Source organism: Xiphophorus maculatus, chromosome 20 (genome assembly GCF_002775205.1).
Source record: "Xiphophorus maculatus strain JP 163 A chromosome 20, X_maculatus-5.0-male, whole genome shotgun sequence".
In the NCBI taxonomy this organism is placed as follows: domain Eukaryota; kingdom Metazoa; phylum Chordata; class Actinopteri; order Cyprinodontiformes; family Poeciliidae; genus Xiphophorus; species Xiphophorus maculatus.
In genome coordinates this window covers 32,040,120-32,061,043 of record NC_036462.1, presented here as the reverse complement: position 1 = coordinate 32,061,043, position 20,924 = coordinate 32,040,120, and the positions used below count along the sequence as shown (strand labels likewise).

General features: G+C 40.0%; 1 protein-coding gene across 4 annotated transcripts in view; it reads left to right on the top strand.

Annotated features, from left to right (window-relative positions):
• Positions 1-20,924, top strand: part of epha8 (EPH receptor A8) — a 128,052-nt gene that overhangs the window by 81,711 nt on the left and 25,417 nt on the right. For all 4 annotated transcript variants that reach the window (XM_023325024.1, XM_023325023.1, XM_023325022.1 and 1 more), the window contains exons 7-9: positions 16,687-16,842; positions 18,552-18,974; positions 20,712-20,836. In XM_023325024.1, the coding sequence (XP_023180792.1) occupies positions 16,687-16,842; positions 18,552-18,974; positions 20,712-20,836 (704 nt within the window). The remainder of the gene's footprint in view (positions 1-16,686; positions 16,843-18,551; positions 18,975-20,711; positions 20,837-20,924) is intronic.

The following is a 20,924-nucleotide window of genomic DNA, read 5'->3' as shown; positions in this document are numbered from 1 at the left end:
TGAGTAGGTGTGTGTGTGTATAAAGCTTTCCCACCCAGAAGCCGTGAATATGGGTGTGTTTCCGGAGCCTCTCATGTCATCCACCTCCCAAACTGAAACAATGTTGTTGATCAGCGGCTGTTTACAAACCGCCAGGAGGACGGAACTAATTTGATCACTCTGTATTCCCCCGCCGCTCCGACTCTGGAGACGCTTTCAATTTTAGCTCCTCTCACATTCCTGATAGCAGCCTGCCACAAGTTGATTCTGACAGCAATTATGAATATCATGTTCTACTCAAGTGAGCCACGAGCCGGGGAATAATGACGTTCTCACTAAATCATCTGTTCCCCAAATCGCTTAACTGCGTCTTCATTAGGAGCTTCACACCCTGAAAGAAACGGTGGTGGGATTCAGCGGACAGACCCAGCAGATCCTGGTACCTGAGATTTGATTGGCCTGATTTTACCTCAGTCTGTTTCACTCAAAATAAATAAGATTTATGCTGCCTTTGCAAAAGAGAGAGAATGTGTGTTTCTGCCAGAGTTTTATCAGTCTGCTGATGTTTGTATGTGATCTTCTTTTTTCATTTATTGATTTATGACTCTTATAGTATTTATGGCAGTGACGTGCGGTCATGGAAAAATAATATATAATGATAAAATAATTTATATTGCTATTTTTGCTCTGTGGTTTGTACTATAAAGTACCTATTTTTCATTTAACTTAACCAATTCGGATTATTTTTTCTTCAAAATCGCTGAAATTTTGCATTTTCCCATTCAAATACTTGGAAGCGAAGCCGGTGAGTCAGCAGCGAGCTGAGCCTCACCTGGGATTGATCAACCTCTGGTTAACTGCACTGGCTGCCATTGTACGGGAGCAAGTTCCTCCTGTCTGTACGTCGCCAGTAAAACGGCTAAAAAACACTTAATGTATGAACTGATTTTCCATAATTTAGCTAATGTATATAATGTACAGTGTTTTTTGTGTGTAATGTGTTTCGAGTGCTGAGGAGCGATCAGAAACAGCAGAGAACAGATTCCAGGTGAGGCATGCAGTTCTCTTGCCTCATGGCAGGGGGCGCTCATGATCCCAGACATTGAGACTCTACAGCTGCAGAGTAAGAGACGGTAGCAGCGAGCTAGCCATGGAGCTAGCCATACAGTCAAGTGCAGTGATATATTTATAGTTTTCTCCTCTTACCACATCAATCACTTATTAATAATCGCAAAATAAACATTAAGCCTAAAACCATACTACTGCAACAGACTGAATATTCTGCTCTTTGTGTGTCAGTTGCTATAACAACTGACTTGCTGTCAGTTGCTATAGCAACAAGTCTGTGTGTAGCCTGGCCAAAGCAGAGAGCGAGAAAGAAGTGGTTTTGAGTTATTCTTTAACGTTTTTTTTTCCTTTGCTGTGGAGCACAGCACAAAATTAATATCTACATGTTTAAGTTTGATCGAGTTAACGCAGTTATTCTACAGCGGCGGCGCGGCTATGGATGACATATAGAAGAATAGTCTTTTTGCCCTCTAGTGTGACTGACCCTTTAGTGTGTAATTTACTATATTTAACTAAACACTTAATGCTACAATATGTGTTTTTAGCAGTCAAATAAATGCCAATCTGATTCCTAGCATGAAACAAAAGTACCTTGACTTGGTCTTCTGCCAAGCAGCCAGACCAGATCCACCGGTGTGACCAAACAAAAAGCATCTGACAGTTATGGCAGCTGCAGCCGCTGCAATCTGCGGGTTGGACGCCAAGGCCCCGGCGACGTGGGGATTAATGGAGAAAGTGTGTGTGGCGTTCCTGCTGCGTGTGTCTCATTAAGTGTTTGTGCATCTCTTTATTAGAGAGCGAGCCTCAGCGGAGAGGTGTTCGTTGTTTCTGGGCCAGGACTAATTAATTTTCTCTGTCTGCTCGGACCTGTCTGATGGATGGCGATGAGTGTGACGGGTTGGTGAGGGGAGGCTGATTGGAAAAGGAGAGACAGGAAAGTTCCCCACAAACGTTTTGACACCTGCCACCGTAAAGCCACAAACTTTAATGAGTTTTTATGGTAGAGCTTCACAAAATGGAGCGTTTTTATGACGCAGGATACATTATTTAAATCGACAATTTAGACAATACTTTTAGTTTTTTTGCCAAAATAGGAAACAATTTATGTTTCCCCCTAAATCCTGGAGCTTCTCAGATCAACTCTAAACTGTCTTGTTGACCAGGTCATCTCATCAGTGTTCTGTTGTTTTTCTGTGGACAGGTCTTTCATGAAAATAGGACTGAGTTTTAATGGAGTTAACAAGTAGAAATAAACATGAAATCTGTCTGATTGTGTGTTCAGGGAGATGTTAAGTAATACGGTACCATTTTGGATGTAGACCAAAAAGTTTAGTTTCAGGGTTCTTTTGTGTTTTCTTCTGGTTAGTGTGAGCCCACCTCAGATTGTGACATCCTGTAAACAGGAAGCAGTTTTCTTGTTGCCACTGCCCTTGGGGGGACAGATGTTTGGAGTAGTTAGTAGTCGTAGTGTTCTGTCCAAGTTGGTTAAGTCTGAGCTGTGGATATAATCCTCCACCAGGTTATTTATTTGATTTATTTATCCATTTTTTTCTAACATGATGGAAGTATAAAATCACACACATGAACATGTAATGCAAAAGACATATTTTCGTACCACAATAATCTTAACATGCTTGAAAAGGAGTAGGAAGAAGTAAGCAACTTATGAACTCCTACCCCATAAACTCACAATATTTTCAAATGGAGCCTCATTAAAAAAATTTTTTTTTTAAAGACATAGGTAAGTTAATTTTCCATTTTATCTGGGTTAACGTATGTCTACATATATACATCCATGCCCACACACACATATGCATTAGCCTCAATTTACATAAACACATTAGTGCTAACTCTCACCCATATTTCTGTCTTGTGAAAATGACCTTCTTGCATTTCCTTTTCAATTGTATTAAATTTTGACTTTGCTTTAACTCCTCATTTAACTTGTTCCATAATTTTACACCATGAATTGAAACACAAATTAATTGCCATTGATTATTCTGATTAATGTATGTTGGGATTAAATTAGGTGACTTGAAAAAGTTAAAGGGACGTTGATGCATCTCAATGAAGCAATGTGAAAGGAAAGAATTAATAAAGATGGTGTTAAGTAATGGAAGGAAGATAAATTGAGAAAAAGAAAACAGAGATGGAGAAAGATAATACCAAGAGAAAGGAAGAATGGAGGGAGAGAAAAAGACGTAGCAAAGGAGACGAGAGCAGAAGAAACAAAGAAAAGAGGAAGAATGAAATAAAGACATTTAAATGAGACATCAAAAGGGGGAGATAAAGAGCAAATGGTAAATCAAAGAGAGAGGATGAGATAATGAGAAGATATAAAAACAAAATTATAACCAGATGGTGGGGGAGAGAAGAAAAAGATGCATTAGGGGAAGAAAGGGAAGGAAGAAAAAAAGATTAATAAGGAGAAGGATCCCTAGGAAAAGTGTGAAATGAAAGAAAAAGAGCAAAAAGGTGATGACAAGCAAAACTAATGAAGAAAAGGAAGAATTAAAGGGTAGAAAACAAATAAAAGGGTAAAAAAATTAAGATGAAAAGTCAGAAAAGGGAAAGAATTGAAGAATCAAACTTACATTGACATTTTAATTCTCTTAAACCATGGGACTTAGGGTGTGTGTAGGCGTGTGTGTTTGTGTGTGAGAGAGAAAGCGATAACAGAATGAATCATATCTCAGCTACACACAGCAAACTCGCTCCAACTTAGCTCCAATCTATCCTGTGATTGGCCGAAGCACTATCTCCTCAGCAGGTGTGCACGTCTACTCGTGCACCAGCTTCCACACACACACACATTCAAGCTCTTACAACCTACAAGCCCATTCTGAACACACACCCGCTCAGTCGCTCCCCGTGTGAATGCTTACTTTAGGAACACAACAAGTCACGGAAAGAGAAGCCTGAGAGCTACTGGGTGAATTATTGATCGAGGCGTTCCACCCTTGGCCCATGTGAGGCCCCCGTGTCCCAGCCTAGCATCCAGCAGCTATCAGTCCTGACAGTAAAGAGACAGGCAACACGATAGCGGATCACTGAGAAGCTGGCAGTCTCTGTCTGAGGGGACCGCGGGACTCCTTCAAATGATTTTCTGCCCTGACTTCTTGTTGAGTTAAACTGATGAGAACGCAGCGTGCTTGTCATTTGCTTTCCTCCGCTGGAGAGCCCACTGATCCGGAATGAACATCTGAGCGTGTGCCGCTAATTGCGTTAATGTTAAATTCTTTGAAATTGTGTAGAAAGTTTGCCCTCATAATGTCAAGTAAAAAAAATGAAACATGCATTCAAAGTCAAATGCAGGTTGCATTAAAATAAACAATCCTACGCTACTAAATGAAAATGGCCTGTGAGCATGGCTAGCTGTTCAGGGCTGGTTCTGATTGGTTGTTTCTGACCCAACGGTGTAATTCTGCAAAACAGAAAGAGGAGTTTGATTTTTTTTGTTTTCACAGATTATCACTCATATTAAGACAGCGAAAGTTTAAAATACGTATGTAAAAACTTCTTTTCTTTTTGTAATTAACATGCTGCAGCTTTAAGGGGACGTTGGATGTGAGTGAACACTGTCACAGTTTTTAGCTTGCTTTATATTACTTATTTAAAATAAAGTACTGCAAAAAAAATACTATGCTGTTGATATTAACATTTTTCCATTACGTTTTTTGGTGTAGAACGACATATTTCTAAATGTAAAATGCCTAAAATTTAAGGAGTAGAAATACTTTTAAATGCATAAGAAAAAAAGAGTCTGTGTAAACGTGTGCATCATTGCTGCTGGTATCGTTTCGATTAAGTTTTAGAAGCATATGCGAATACAGTAACATGTCAAGTCACGTTGAAATGTTTGAGAAGAAAATTACCTTCATCTCGTCACATTTACTGGATGATTTGCAGCCGTATGACAGACATGAATTCAGTTGTTGAGACTCTCTCAGTACTGTACCTCTGGATAGACTCAAACAGGCAAATCATCCCTTTCTTTTTTTTTTTTTTTACCTATTGTGATGGATATGTTTTGACTGGAGCAGCCTGATTGAATGGCTGTGGCCACATTAGCACAGTGTGACTCCTGCCTCTGTTCGGCTCTCCTACCGTACACTTTGTCCTTTTCAAATATATAAATAATAAAAGACTGTTGATTAATTTCCCCTCTAATGCATTGCAGCAATTGCTAATGTCAGGAAAGGAAGAAAGTTGAGCTACCCACCCCTCCATGTCTCCCCTGTATCCCCTCGCCTGCATTCCTGCCACATGTGCTTCACGCTGCCTGATCTTCTCGGTATGCAGTTAATTCGCTTTTTAAAGTGCCCGTCTATTTTTTCTTTTTTTTTTCTTTTTGAGCCCTCGACCCCTCTCTCCTCCTCCCCCCACCCCCCAAGCTCCAGACACGGCTTAATGGTGACAGCCATTCAATCGGATAATTAACATCCGTTTAACGCTCATTAATGGGATGTATTTGTCTCGTTTGATTTGTAATTACCAGGCATTTTCCACAGGAAAACATTGTGGTAATAGTCCCTTTGTGATGGCTTCATTGATGGAACTGATTTGAGCGCAGCGGGGGAAGCCGATAAGTAGGCAAGGGGAGGCGGGCCTGGAGCAGGACTGGAGATGCTAATGCCCATTCTCGGTATTTGCGTCGAGATGCACAGAATGGAACCAAAACACCTAATCACCATCCATCCATTGTCTGCACTCGTTTTAACTTGCAACACTAATTTGCAATCCGCCTATCTACCTACCTACTTATCTACATACCTACACTATTAGGGATGTGTGATATGGCATCAAATTTATATCTTGATATCCACTGTAATGGTTGGTGGTAACAATATATCTCATGATATGTTTTTGGTAAAACAAAAAACTTTTCAGAAGATGTGGGCATCTCTGAATCGATGATCGACGACGGAGGCCGTATCCAGCAGTTCATCCGTCTCTTGGTTGGAGTACTTCTCATTTAAATACTGCAGGATCCCTTTCTTCACTTCCTTCGTCAGTTCTGTCATTTTCAGTGGCAGCAAGAACTGTGTTGTTGACGAGATGGAGCACAGGTTTCAGGTCGAACACACTAACATAATCTGGAGCTGGAGCATCTGTGAACTCCTTCAGTGGGCCCAGGTTCTTGCTTACTGACTCCATGACATCAATGTCCTTTCAGTTAGGACCTGTAGGTGTCTTGTTTTCTTGTCTGCTTTTATAACCTGACATACCGTCCAAGCAGTCTTTGAGTCATCTGTTGGCGTGACTTGTTAGCGTTTCTGTGATGAGCCGGTGAAAGGGAAGTTAGTGCTCTGCCTGGACTTTGGCCTCTTTTTAAAAGGTGTGCTTTTAAAAGAGATTCAAAAACAGGAAGAGAGGAGGCCTGTCTGATTCTCAACGGTATCTCGTTCCATAACTTGGGGCAACAGCAGCAAATGCTCTGTCGCCTCTGAGCTTCAGCCTGGTTTCAGGGACAGTCAACAGCAACCGATCAGCTGATCAGGGTGGGCAATAAGGCTGATGTAGCTCAGATAGAGATGATATGTACCATGGTACGATCTATTCAAATTCAAGAGAATTTGATGTTCTTGGTAAAGTATCAGTAGCTCATAAACTCTCAAAAGAACCCCCCTTACAGAAAAAAATACAGTTATTTTGTACAAAGGGGCTTTGCTTTATGCATTAGGATATTAAGTTTTCTTTGTGATGTTGTTCGACTCTAAGAGAGATTAGCTGAAACAACCAATCTGTTCTCCCTGAAGGAGCCTTACCCACTTCAGTCCATTTACTCTTCAAGGTCATCCATCTCGTCGCGCTGCGTGTTGCCCAGCGTAAATCGAGCTTACCTTAAACTGGAAGTTGATGCCTTCATTTAGCGTTTCCTTGTTACATCCCGGTTTTCACTGTAACAGGAGGGACAGCAGGCATGCTGAGTGTCCCATTTCCACAGCTGATCTCCCAGACATGTTCATCCATCATGCTTACTGCCTCAGTGGCTTGTTTGTGGCTCCATATTTCCCCCAGGGAACCAGCACAGGAGCCCTTTTCAAACTTTGTCTGTAGATTGCAGTTTAAATCCACTTATTTTACCAGGATGATGCTGCTGCAAGTCGAGGACATAAAGATTTAGGAGCTTGCAAAACTTTTTTTTTTCTCCTTTGTTGATGAACTGAGGTTAGAGATCAGTAAAAGTTGACATTTATCTCCTTTTTCCTCACTGATTGATTGGCTTACATTTTCCAAAACCAGGACAACAATCTCAACGTCTTTACTAAAATGCACAACTTAACGGTTTGATCACTGGAGATGCACAAAGTTCAGATAATTAGTTAAATTAAAAGCAAAAATCTAAGCAATAAACTCGCACAAACACGCCATCAGTACACCTCATCTCTGACATCTGGTCATTTAGAAGGGCCATGTCTCATATTTTGTTGTGTTAGGTTTTTTTATATATATTAAGAGGATAATAAATTGGGTTTAGGGTTTGAAATAAAGGTTTTGCCTTTAGGGCTAGCTTCAGGGTTCACTAGTAGCAACCTTTTTCTCAGTGAGTGTTGAATTTAGCTCCTGTAAGACAATAACATTCATTTTGTCTCATTTGAACTACTTAGTAATCTTTAAGGATTTTTTTTTTGATAGGCAGAATAAAACTCTGATCCTTCTTATTCAGTAGTGTGAAAAACTAGTTTTAGACTTTGCCTGTCATTAGTTTTGTCACACTTAAATGTAAAAAGTTATACTAGACCGAGATAAGATTGGTAAATAAAAAAGCAGTTTTCAACTGGTAATTTTATCTATTTGAAAAAAAACACTCCTTTATAAACTATTTAAATGTATCCCTTTAACTTTTAAATAAAACCCTATGTTTTTTTGAAGTAGCTTGGGCATTACCACTAACCTCAGCTTTTGGAACTATATATACACAAAAAGTTTATTTAAAAATAAGGATGATTGAACTGGAAAAGTTTTGTTCACAGTAGATGTTAGCCTCAGTGAATCAGGTTGGCTTAAGATTTTTTTTGTTTTGTTTTTTTTTAAGATTTTTAATTGATCTGTGTTTTGTAAGTCAGTGCATAGAAAATATATATTACTATTAAAACACCAACGCACTAACATAAATTTTTGAAAAAGAATTTATCCCCTTATGACTTTCATTTTTCGTCTTTTTTTTAAATAACTCTCACATTTTTGAGCTCATCAGACAACTTTAATGACAGGCAAAGATAATCTGGGTAAGTACAAAAATCTATTTTTGCATACCAATTTCTAGGAGAGTATCAGTTCCAGCCGTGTGGGTTCAGTACGATCATGTACCAAACAGCTTTATTTTCTACCAGAACACATGCAGAAGGTGGATGTGTGGAACTGAGAGCACAACTGAGCGCTCTGCAGGGTTAACATTAAAAAGTGGCACCAAAAAAAACAAAAAACAGAGAACGACTATCAGTAAACTCTGCTCTTTGGGAACATTAAGGTTTCTCATGTTGCTTAAGAAAGGTGGACCACACCAGAACTTAAGGTCAGAACATACATTTTTAAACAGCAGTAAGGTACAGAGATCACTCTGCATCAAACGTATTGACTCACCTGAAACACCATAAGGCTGAATGCAAACTTCTTTCTGTCTCTCTTTCTTAGTAAGTATAAGCAAAACGGAACACAACAGAATTTATCGCTTTATCCCCACATGGGCCTTCAACAACATAAAGCCACTAAAAGACAACAAAACAAGATAGCATGATAAAATGTCGTACATAAAATCAATCCTAAAACTAAGTTAAAACAGATCACAATGAAAAAAGAGCCATCATGGACTGGCACTTAACCATGCAGGAGAAAACTCAGTCCATGTCCACATGTCTACCTGGACATCCAGTCGGCCCAAACTGTACACTGTAGAAAATTGAAATGGGAGGAACCCTTGTTGATATGAGGTGAATTTCTCAACTACTGTGCAAGCTGCATCCAGGTACAGGTGGTTCACTATCAATCATCCATCCGTTTTTTAAACCTGATTGTCCGTACAGAGTCATGGGGGAGCTGGTGTCTATCTCCAGCAGGCTTTGGGCGAAAGGCCTGATCGTCTCTCCATCACTGGCCTAAAGAAAAATCTGATCTGTTTTTTTCTTTTTTACCCCTTTTGCACCTAAAGACGGGCGATCACCTCAGACTACTAACCCAGTCTCCTCACGTGTGGAACGAAGGTGTGCTCTCTCCAGCTCCCACTTTATTCCGATGTATTTATTTACCCACTTATACGCAGAATAAATCAAGGTCAGCACACAATGCCGCCGCACGGCTATTAGGATTCATTGTAATGCAGATTCTCTGGTAGCGAGTGCACCACACTGACAGCTACGGACGTGCAAACAGCCAACATGAGCACCCCCACACACACGCTCACTCACACAGGACTTGCTACAAAGGCACATGTTCTGTAAACAGTTTAGCTAACAGCAGTGGAAGCCACTCAGAAGGTCTTTCTTCTCCCTCCACCATCTGTCTTTCCCATTCCTCTGGTAAAGAGTTCATATTTCAAGATCCACATCGTAGCGCATTTACTTATCAAGCACTTCAAACATGCACAGGACCAAAGAGTTGTACATTGAAGTATTTCCCTCTAGGCAAACGCTGTCAAAGGCTCTGGGATGCCTTTGACAGATGTTTGGGGTTACAGCTTGTTTTCTGTCGTGTCCCCCGCCCCTCCTCCACGGAAGTATCTCGCATTTTTCCACGCTGTCCAAATCAAAATGGACACATGCAGAGAATCTGATCATATTTAATAATTTCTTTGGCACCAGCATTCTATGACCTGATTGTTAAACGGCATGCATAAAATGAGCTGCATCAACTTACATGTAGGTTTTAAATTGTTCATTTTTATTGTTTTAAGTTTTTCAAGTTCTGTTTACTTACTCAGTAACATTTAGTGACGACTGCTCAGCCTGTGTGATTCTGAAAAGAGAAATAAAACGATTCACTGGGATGTGAAAACACAGTAAGATGTTTAAACATGCAAACATTGGTAACTGGTCAGTTTCATCACCTAGTTCTTCTTCAAAAGGTATACAGATTTTTAAAAGATTATTGTGCAAAATTTGCAACAGTAAAGAGCAAGAGCAAAACATTTTCCACTCACAGAAAACCCACAGGTGTTATGTAGACTTTGTCTGTTTCCTGGCCTTCTTCTGCCAGCTACAGCCGTTTGTTTACCATGGAAGAGTTTTGTTTTGTTGGTTTGTTTGTTTTTAATACGAGAATAAAGTTGTAATTTTATAAGAACTCTACACCAAACTGTGATAAAATTAGAAATACTGAGCATCTTCAGAAGTTATAGTTGGTATCAATTTTCCAAATAAGGAAATACTGAATGTCTTAACACCTCAGAGTCAAGTTCTTATCAGCCACAGGACTTTAAGACGTTTCTTTAAACTACTGATTCTGTTTCAAAGAAAGAACATGGAGCCGGTCACATCAGATCTTATAACTCTATCAAACTTTTTTCCACATTAAAACAACTTTTTTCTCCTAATTCTGACTTTCTTCTGGCAGTATTTCATCTTTATTCTGCTGTCAATCAATGCCATGTACTCTCTGCTAAATGTGCCAATACCAGAGAAACAACTCACTGTATATCCGCCATCATCGGAGGCCATGCTAACTAGCCTTAGCATTCACGACAGGCTGTGCTAGCTGCAGCGTAGCAGAGGGCGACGTGGGGTTACATGCTGCAGCTTTAATGGAATGAACCGTGCACTCTGAGATGTTGCAAGGTTGAGATTTTGCAAAACAACCTTCAAGTGCCCAATTTGTTGATTTGTAATATCAACTAAAGCGTACATCAGAAGTGAAAAGTTCAAGTAGCTGGTCTTCATATTTCTTCTTTGAGTGTTTACCCGAGCCTTGTGTTGCAGGCGCTTACCCTGGCAGCATGAAACACAAACCGTGTGTTTATGTTTGTGTTCAGTTTGCATTAGCAAAAGCTTTGTGTGTGTGTGTGTGTGTGTGGGGGTGTGTGTGTGTGTGGGTGTGTGTGTGTGTGGGGGTGTGTGTGCGTGTGTGTGTGTGCGTGTGTGTGTGTGGGTGTGTGTGTGTGTGTGTGTGTGTGTGTGTGTGTGTGTGTGTGTGTGTGTGTGTGTGTGTGTGTGTGTGTGTGTGTGTGTGTGAGCGAAGAGCCCCCGGTGAAGCTGTCAGAGACTTCAGAGTTCTTGCTGTCTCTCTCGTTGATGAACGAGCTGCTCTGAGGTCTGACGTGACCGGCTTCTCAACTCGGGGTGCTCAACCAAACCTTCAAGAGATGGAGGGATTAACGGGATAAAAACAAGAATGAGACGAACAGTCTGGGATGGATTTTGCTTGAAGGGATTGTTTCTTGCTTTGGTTGGACTTTGAGAGTGTGAAAGGGATGAACACTGTTGTCTTCAGTCAGGTTTAAACACTGAGCTGAAGATGCCACGCAACCGTACCGGCTTTTAGATTGCAACAAGAAGATGTTGTTGGGTTTTTTTTTTCCTGTATTCCTGTTAGGACTTTAGTTAGGATGAATGAAATGTCGGTCTGTTGCTTAAAGTGACATTCTGGAACAAGAATATCAGCCGGCAGCACATTTCCTTCCAGCTTTGCAGAATGTCTCCAGACTATTAAGGTTGCCATTTTAATGACTTGAGAGTTACTCACAACATTCTGCTGCTTTGCAAAGGAAAAATGTCTTCCTTTCTTTTATCTGAATCCCCATTAGTTGCAGTTCCCTGCATCTGCTCTTCCTGGGATCAAAACATTCAACATAAACTAATAAGTCTAACATCCATAGATCAAATAATACATAAGAAGTGAAAATGACTACAAAAATAGATAGATAAGACATACAAAACAGCAGCCTTAGATCAAAATAAGTTGAGTTATAATATTGTGAAAATCATTCTGCAAAAGGACATTCACTTTAACATTGAAATGAATATGACAAAACATATTCAATCAATATAACACAATATAAGATTAAGAAAAATCATTCACTTTGGTTGTTTTTGTTGTCCATGATTTATTTTTTTGATTGATCTCCCAGATATTTTTTGGTAAGGAAAAATTTGACATCACATGAGGAGTACATTTTCAGAACTTATCCTCTGACAGTGAGTCAGTCAAAAATATAAAATATAACTGGAATTGAAGTGTGACCATCTATTAGGATTATTTTAACAGAAATTCTAAATTAATATGAAAAATGCTAGCATTTCAAGATAAATACTTTATCTAGCAGTAGAAATCTAGTGCAGACATATCTCATCTACCACCTTATACTGTCACCAAGCATGCAACACAAAATGTAAGAATAAGTCACAAGTACCGTTTTTTTTCTTGTTGTTGTAATTTGTCAAAAAAATGTGTCACAAAGAGGAAAAAAACATTCATTTTGCATTTATTTAGAAATTGTCAAATATGAGGCTGACCTTGTCCCTGCTGATGAACGGTTCCAGTGACACGTTGTGTTCAGTCGCCTGCTTTATAACAAACTCATAAACGGTCAACTTTTCACCTGTAAGATGGAAAAATTGTCAAGTTATATGTTCAAAACAGCACTGTCAGTGGAAAAAGTATTATTAAGGAATTATTGACTTAAAACAATTTTATATCTTACTGGAAATTTACTTGCAAGAAAGGTTATGTCTTATTTCAAATGTACTAACACATTTGCACATTCTTTTTGTAAATACGTAAATGAATGTGGAAACTTTCAAACAGCTTATAAATTGTCTCGACATCCACAACCGTTCAGGTTTTTAATGAGCATCTTTATTCCAGACCCGCACTGGCTCAGGTCTGCCCTCTTTAGGCAGCCAGGAGCACTGCAGGCCTCATTTGCTTCTTTAACTGTAGTTTTGAGGCAGACATATAATACAAACAGGTAAAATTGAACACTTGTTGTTGAAAAGTAATGATACTTCAATGTGTTCAACACCGATGTGACCTAAAATTTGATGTGGAACATGATGAGCTCACTGAAGTTTGGCTCCATATATCTCTCATCAGTTTAACAGGGAATGTATAGCTTAAGTAAAAATGACAAGTATTACTGAAACACAATTGGCTCTTATTTGCTTCCTCTGTTCCTCTGTGTTCTCCAGTCTCTCCTAATTGGAGCCTGTTTCTATAGCTGAAAGGACAGGCAGAAATGGACATTACTGTGACACATGAATGGTGAAAACTAAGTAATGAAAATTGAATAATGAGCAGCATGTGCCTAAGTAACAAAAGCTTGTTCATTTGCTATCATTTGTATGACGCCAAGTCAAAAGTCTCTTTCTACTTGTAGAAAAGACTTTTGGTTTATAAGTTGCAGATATTTTGCTGCCATTTCTTTTGTTCGTGTCTTTGCAAAGTCCAATTATCTACTTGTATGGTGTGTGTACATCGACGTAAATGTCAGCCAGTTGCTTTATTTACCAGTGAATAATTATAAAATCTACAGTACCTCATTCAGACTCTGAGAAGTCCTGTGGACGGTGCTAATGCCAGTGACGGCTCTGTTGCTGACGGTGTACAGTTAAGGCTCGCTCTTTGATTTTATTGCTCAACCGGGACAGAATTGCATGCTTTCAAACATGGTTTTTTATATGTGTTCAACATAACTTATATGACATATACATGGATAATGTTTAAGTAGTGAAACACCACATGAATTAGGAAGGGCTGATTCTGTACACCAATAGCTTCACAAGCTTAGTCAAACATGTAAAAATAACTAATTTTTTCAGTCAGTGGAATTAGCATAGAATTTATTGAATAGATCTGCCCTTATGCATCAGCCACGTTGCCACTGATATCTGACCTAGAATTGTTTTCAATATCAGCACAAATGTAGGTTGGTAGGTTGTTTAATGCAGCCTGCATTAGGTAGGTAGGCTGGTAGGTGGCTTGTATAAATACCTCAGACCATGACGTGCCTAATGCCATCTCACATGGGCCAAGATTGTGCATGTTTTAGTCGTTTCCCTGCCTCAAATTAATCAAATGATTGGTTCATTACCTCTTGACATGATGATGAGGGAATTCAGCTGTATTGAAGCAGGAGCGCAAATAAAACACCGGCCCTGGAGTAGAAGCCGGGCTGATTCTCCAGTGATATGAAGTTTGTCTTTGATATCTTATTTTAAATTCATTTTCACATGCCAGTCAAAACTGTCAGCAGTATTATTTGCGCTTATTATTAGCACAAGCCGCTGGGATTTTTTATTATTTTCTTGCTGCTGCTTGTAGTTCTGCTCATGCTGACAGGAACGTTACGTTGCACTTTTAGCGGGTGAGATGTTTTAACACGTAAATGTACATAAATTATAGGGGATTGCAAGAGTTTTCACACCATTGAACTTTCTCCATGTTTGATAATCCAATCACCTTGGATGTATATTATTGTGGTTTTATGTATTAGAGAAACAGAAAGAAGTTCTTAAATGTCAAGAAGAAGGCTAATTTTATGCAATTCAGTTTTTGTTCGTTGCGCCAATTCACAACAACAACATGCTGAACAATTATAAAGTATATTGGCTGTTACTGTTACAGTCCTAGGCTGCTGGGGGACATGCTGATCACTTTTCCTTACTCAGCTAAAAGCTCACGCAACGCAACAATTTTGCATTATCTGCTGTTTTACCTGTAATCAACTTCACTTTCTCTCTCAGCTACTCTTCCTAGAAGCTACATCCGGCCTGGCCGTCGGCTAAGCTACTGCTGCCAATAACTTCATGTACTTGTCCTACAGATGATACACCTGTCTCTGTCTTTCTGTGTTTAATCCTGGCTCTGTCTCAGATTAAGAGCAATTAGCAGAGCTAGTGGTGGGAATAGCTGTGTGGACTCTGTCATTCTATAGATTTTACTACTGGCACAGGGCTTTTTTATTAAGCTGCATTAATCTCCTAAATAGACTCTCAAGGCACTAATTTTGCAGTCAACTCAGATTTTTTTTTCTAACATAGGATGTTCTCCTGGGCCAGAGCTTTTGAGTTCTTTGTTTGTTGCTCCTTGTTTAGTCCGCTTTAATTTAACTCAAATTTGCTAGCCTACAAAGTCCAGTTCATTTTGGGGAGATGACGATGGGCAATTGAACTCTGATGACTCTATGTCTCGGTTTATTTGAAGTGAATGCAATTTAAATGCAAGTGTGAGCGCCTAGTGGACCGGAGAGCGCTCCAAAAGCTAACAAACTAAAGCAAAGGGCATTCTGGGTAAATACAACCAAAACAAACATACAAGAAGAAGAAGAAATCGCTCATGGTGTTTTTCCAAAGACAAAGAGAAACCCTACAGCCACTGTAATCTGACACTACTGCATTTCTGTTTGCATTTTATGAAGAAGGAAGTTGTGCTGTGTCTTCTTCAGAGGTTTTTATGTCGTTTCCTTTATTGGTTGGTGGTGTAGCGCCACCACAGGCGAGGAGGGGAACAGGGATTTCAAAGGGTTTTCTTTGTTTGACACAGTGCAGTGTGAAAGAGAAGCGCTCCACCTGAAACCAACTGAAAATGACTATAAGTGTAACAAATGTTGAGACTTTGTCCGTAATTAAACCGAGTTTACCTGACTGTCAGGTGTGAAAACAGCCTTAAAACTCCAGTTGGTAGCAGATTACAGCTCACAATGACCAAAGTTTTGTTGAGTGTTTCTCACTGTGATAGGGGGAGTTTTCCTTCCCACTGTTGCTACATCCGTGCTAGCATGCAGGATTTCTGCATGAAGCCACTGTTGCTTTAAACTCATTCAAGTCAAAGGACTCAATGCAAACATCTGGGTTTCTTCAGGCAGGCAGAAAATTATTTGAATATTAAGATGAACTTCCCTTGTTTAATAACAAAGATAAAATCAAAATGTATGCGATTGATGCTGAGTCTGTATTTGTTACTAACTGAATTGAATTGACAATGTTTAAACATATTTTTATGTTCAAACTAGATTCATTTGTTGCTGTTTTTTTGCTGTCAATTGGTGCTGCATAAATAAACTGACCTGAATGAGCTTAAATCTTGGTCATCCGATTTTGTAGTTCCTTTTTCCCACTTTAAACCCAAACGGCTAAGGCTGCCGTCTATAAACTTCACAAGACAGCAAGGAGGCCGGTACCCTGTCTGTAAGACAGCACATGTATTTAAGGGGGAGCATAAATTAGCTGGTGAGGGGGAGAGCGAGCTGATAAAGTTGTCTACTGCTGCTGTTTTCTGTGTAAGCAGCTCCACATCTGCCCCATTTACCAATGCAAAAGCCTATTAGCTGCCTGGAAAGAGAATATATTTATCAGCAAGCCCTCCATTATTAATAAGTGCAGAGTTAAAAGTGAATATGTATCAGAGAAGCTGAAGAGCGTCGAAGCTTGGGCTGGATTCTGATGGTCTCACTGGGAACATCAACAGTTCAGGATATTTTCAGCCCAAATCTGAGCAGAGGCAAGAATGGCTTTCATCTCTGCTGTGAAGTTTCTGCCGTTACAAGCCGGTAATTACACATTACACTCAGTGGCTGGGCGCAGAGGGCCATATATCTTCAGATGGATGATTTGGAGTTAGGTTTAACAGTATTGTTTGACTTAGTTGATGTGCTAATAAAAACATTGGATTCGTGTGCATCTGGCTGTTTTCTCTGTCCCTGTGCAGCCTGTGAGGTGGGTTTCTATAAGCCGGTGGCAGGCGATGGCCCGTGTGGGAAATGTCCCCAACACAGCCACTCGGAGACCAGAGCCGCCGTCTCCTGCCCCTGTGACTCCAACTACTACAGGGCGGCAGATGACCCGCCAGCAGCACCCTGCTCTCGTAAAGACACACACACACACACACGCACACACACACACACACTGTACACCACAATACTGCTCTTCAACAGCGGCTCGTTTACACCGGTGACCGGATCGGAGTCTGTCACACCGGCACTTTTTGAAACCAGGTTTCAGAGTGAAACTTTTCTGCGGAGGTGCAGAGAACTTCAAAAGTGTGAAAAGCGCACAAGCGCAGAACGCACGGCTATAGGGTTTGTTCTAAGCACACGCAGGAAGAAAACAAAAACAATGGCGGCAGACATTGTACTTAACCTGTTGAGTTTAACACAACTTCGAGTAGGGAATATATGTTACAGCAGCATTTCATTCATGGGAGACAGATTACTGTATACAGTGAGGTGGAAACTGAGGGTTAAAAGCACATGCACATTCGGTGACATGCTAAAATCACAGCACCATCCAGTGGCCTGGCATGACAACTACAGCTGACTCAAGATGTCGGGGCGGTGCCTCTAAACTTTTTCCCAATCAACATTTGAATATATGATCAGTTTCCCGTCAGCAGTCTCCTGTAGATGTAGCCGGACTGGGTGAATCTTGTAAAAGTAAAAGTCATGTAGAAGTAAAAAAAAAACAGATGTGGAATGTGTAAATGTGCTTAATCTACAGAGTTGTGAAAAAAATATCAAACCCTTACAGATTGGTTCTGTTTTTGCTTTTTGTTGCACAGATTTGACTATTTGTAAATCTGATTTTCGAATGAAGGTAAGCTGAGTAAATACAAAAGAAATGTTTTCAAATAATGAAACTATCCAAATCATTCTGAAAATATAACCACCCCCCTTTTATTACATCTTGAAATAACTGGAATTAAGCACATTTACACCAATCAATTGATTAATTATGCAATCAATCAAACTTTATTTATAGATGCTTTAGTCAAGTGCAACACAAGTGGCTTTACAGAGGTCAAATACACAAAGACAGACTTTTAACCACTGAAGACACACAATAAAATGACTAAAATGTTCAAGTCAAGAAAAAAGTAAAACAAGTAGGTAAAATATCAATTCTGAAAAGATGAAGAAAGCTCACAGGAAAAAGAAAGACTGACTGAGAAATAGTTACTACTAAGAGTGTCAAAACTATCTTTTTTATATGTTTATTTTCTCAGGTTTGTCTGATCATAAAATTTGTATGAATTGAAGGATCCAATAAAAAGAAAAGAAATCTACAGAGGGGCAGATACTTTTCACTAGGGCTGGGCAACAAATCAGTAACAAGAAATATTGCGATAGACAGGTGATCAACATCAATGACAGAATTTTCGTTTACTTCACTGAACTCCAATATAGAACTGCACAGCATTCTGGGGGACGTGGGCAGAGGGAAGGCTTTAGCTGCTTAAACTCTCACAGTCAGCTAAGCAAGGTTGGTGGCATCAACGGGTTCACTCGCTCTTTGGTTACCTAGCAACAACCTGGTGAGTAACTTGCTGGAGCAGCAGTTTCAAGTTTCCCCACCGTGTTTCATAACTGCCTAAAACTAAAACGACAGCAGCGTAAAGCAAAAGGAGAAAATGAGTTTTACATCTTGAGAGGAGACTGTGGATTAAACAGAAAATCAGTTTGGCATTATTTCAGATATATCAAAAATTAAAAAGACTAATCACACTTCACTCTCCCTCGGGTCACCAGGAGGAAACCTCAGGCTGAACCTTCGGTAAATCTCTCTTTCTTTCTCCAGGCCCTCCATCCGCTCCAGTGAACGTCATCTCCTCAGTCAACGGGACGTCTGTGGTCTTAGAGTGGGATCGGCCGCTGGACACCGGGGGACGCAGCGACCTGCAGTACAGCATACTGTGCCAGAGGTGCTCCGGGGACGGGCCCTGTGAGGACTGCACAGCTTCCCCCGGAGGCAGCAGTGGGGGGAAGGTGGGCGGCGGGGCCAGCATCGGGCTGGGCGGTGGGGGCATCGTGGAGCGCTCCGGCAGCGCCGCGGTCCGATTCATTCCACGCCAGAGCGGTCTGACGGAGTCCCGGGTGACGGTGCTCAACCTGGTGGCCCACACCAACTACTCCTTCCGCATCCTGGCCACGAATGCTGTGACACACCTGAGCAACGAGGCTTCACCGTATACTGTGGTCAACATCACAACAAACCAGGCAGGTAGGGTTCCTGACGCAAACATATGGAATCACACAAACACTTTGGAGTTAACGTCAAGTATTGAGCAGAGGTGGGCAGAGTACACAAAGGTTGGACTCAATTAAGAGAAGAACAACTTCAACATATTGTTACTCATGTAAAAGTAAAAAGTAGCCTTCCAAGAAATGACATTAGTAAAAACATTTATTTGGTAAAAACTCTACAGAAGTACTGAGTAACTGGTCAAATTATGAATCATTTAATATTTAAAAATACATCATCAGATGGACCAAAATGTAAAGTTAAGTGGAAACTTTTAGCTATTTTAAGGAACAAAATGACAATAATTCATATAAGTAACAAAAAAAATAACAAAATCAGGCAAAATAATTTTTTTCCAAATCAGTTTTTTTTCAATTAAAAAACTTATACAACTTTAACAAAATCTGCATCTGTGTCTGGTGAATTTTTGGTTAAAGCATTGTTTTTCATTCAGTGAAGTTACTCACTGTGTTACTCGAGTAAGAGTAGCAATACTTCCTAATAAAATGACTCAAGTAAGGGTAAAATTTGGCTTATACTTTTTTAATATTTAAGATTAATAATTTATTATAAATGAAATTGTTAGTGAAGTTAAAGTTTCTTTATTTGAATCGGCGCACCATCCATTATCTCTGGAATCATAAGTCAAACTCAGTTTCTTGTGAAGAAATAATCTCCGAACCCTTACCACAACAAGGAATGGTCACTAGAACGCTTATTTCCAATTAAGTCTGAGAATTTGTAAACATGATCGCCTAACTTTACAGCTGAATTATCCTGTACATAACCTTTCTCTAACTACCGAGATGCAATCTAGCTACTGATGGAAAAGTATATGTCTCATTAAGTACATATACTTAATGAGACAATGGGGATCAAATCAGAAGAATGAATGATATCCAGACTCAGGTGAGTCTGCCACTTTGGGACAGAGTCATAAAACTTGACCATGTACTCAGACCTAGCCAGAAGCTAACTTTAAGCTAGTCTTAAATTAACCTTAAGCTAACCTTAAGCTAGCCTTATACTGGCCTTAAGCTAACCTGAAGCTAGCTTTAAGCTGAACAAAATGTTGTTGCTTTGGGCCCTATACGAAAACAGAGCGAATGAGAGAAAAAGAAGGGCGAGGTTGCAGATATGAACGCTCAGCTAACTTTTAGCGCGTCCTGTATTCTCTACTTCTCCTTAACCAGAGCAGTTTTATAAATATTGTTGTGTTCCTGCATAATCCTACACAGCAGAGGAGTGCTTTTGCGTTTCAAAAATGTGAAATGTGACATTTTTAGTTTCCTCCCAGCGATTATTAGAATGTAAATAATCACACTCAGACTTTGTTTACATTTTCAATCGCTTTAAAAACGATTTACATTCAAACTAATGAGAATTCAAACCATTTATCTTCATCTGTTGAAGAAAACCACGTCCCAGTCCAAACCTTCAGGGGTTCGAAAACATCTACATGAATAATTAATGTCCATTCTCTAGCTCTTCTGGAAGAGAGACAATATTCTGCTGCTGATGAGGGTTTCAGATTCAGACAGGTATCTAACAAACATTATGTTTTGTACTGGTTTGAGCTGGCTGTCACTGACATAAGTTTCATGTTCTGCCCAGCGGAGCATTAACGTGATCCCAGATGGAGCTCTGTGTTGTATCGCAGTAAACACTGTTTTTCGGACTTTTCGTGCGTCCTGATCTGTCCTGTTTGCTCTGCAGCTCCCTCGGAAGTGTTATCCATCCGCCAGGAGAACGCCAGTCAGAACAGCGTGACTCTGATGTGGCATGAACCCGACCAGCCCAACGGAGTCATCCTAGAGTACGACCTCAAATACTATGAGAAGGTATTGAGCTAAAAGTTGAGGGTTAGTCGCACACTGCAACAACAAAAAAAAATACTGATTTGAAAAACTCTTTATACGCCTTTTGTTT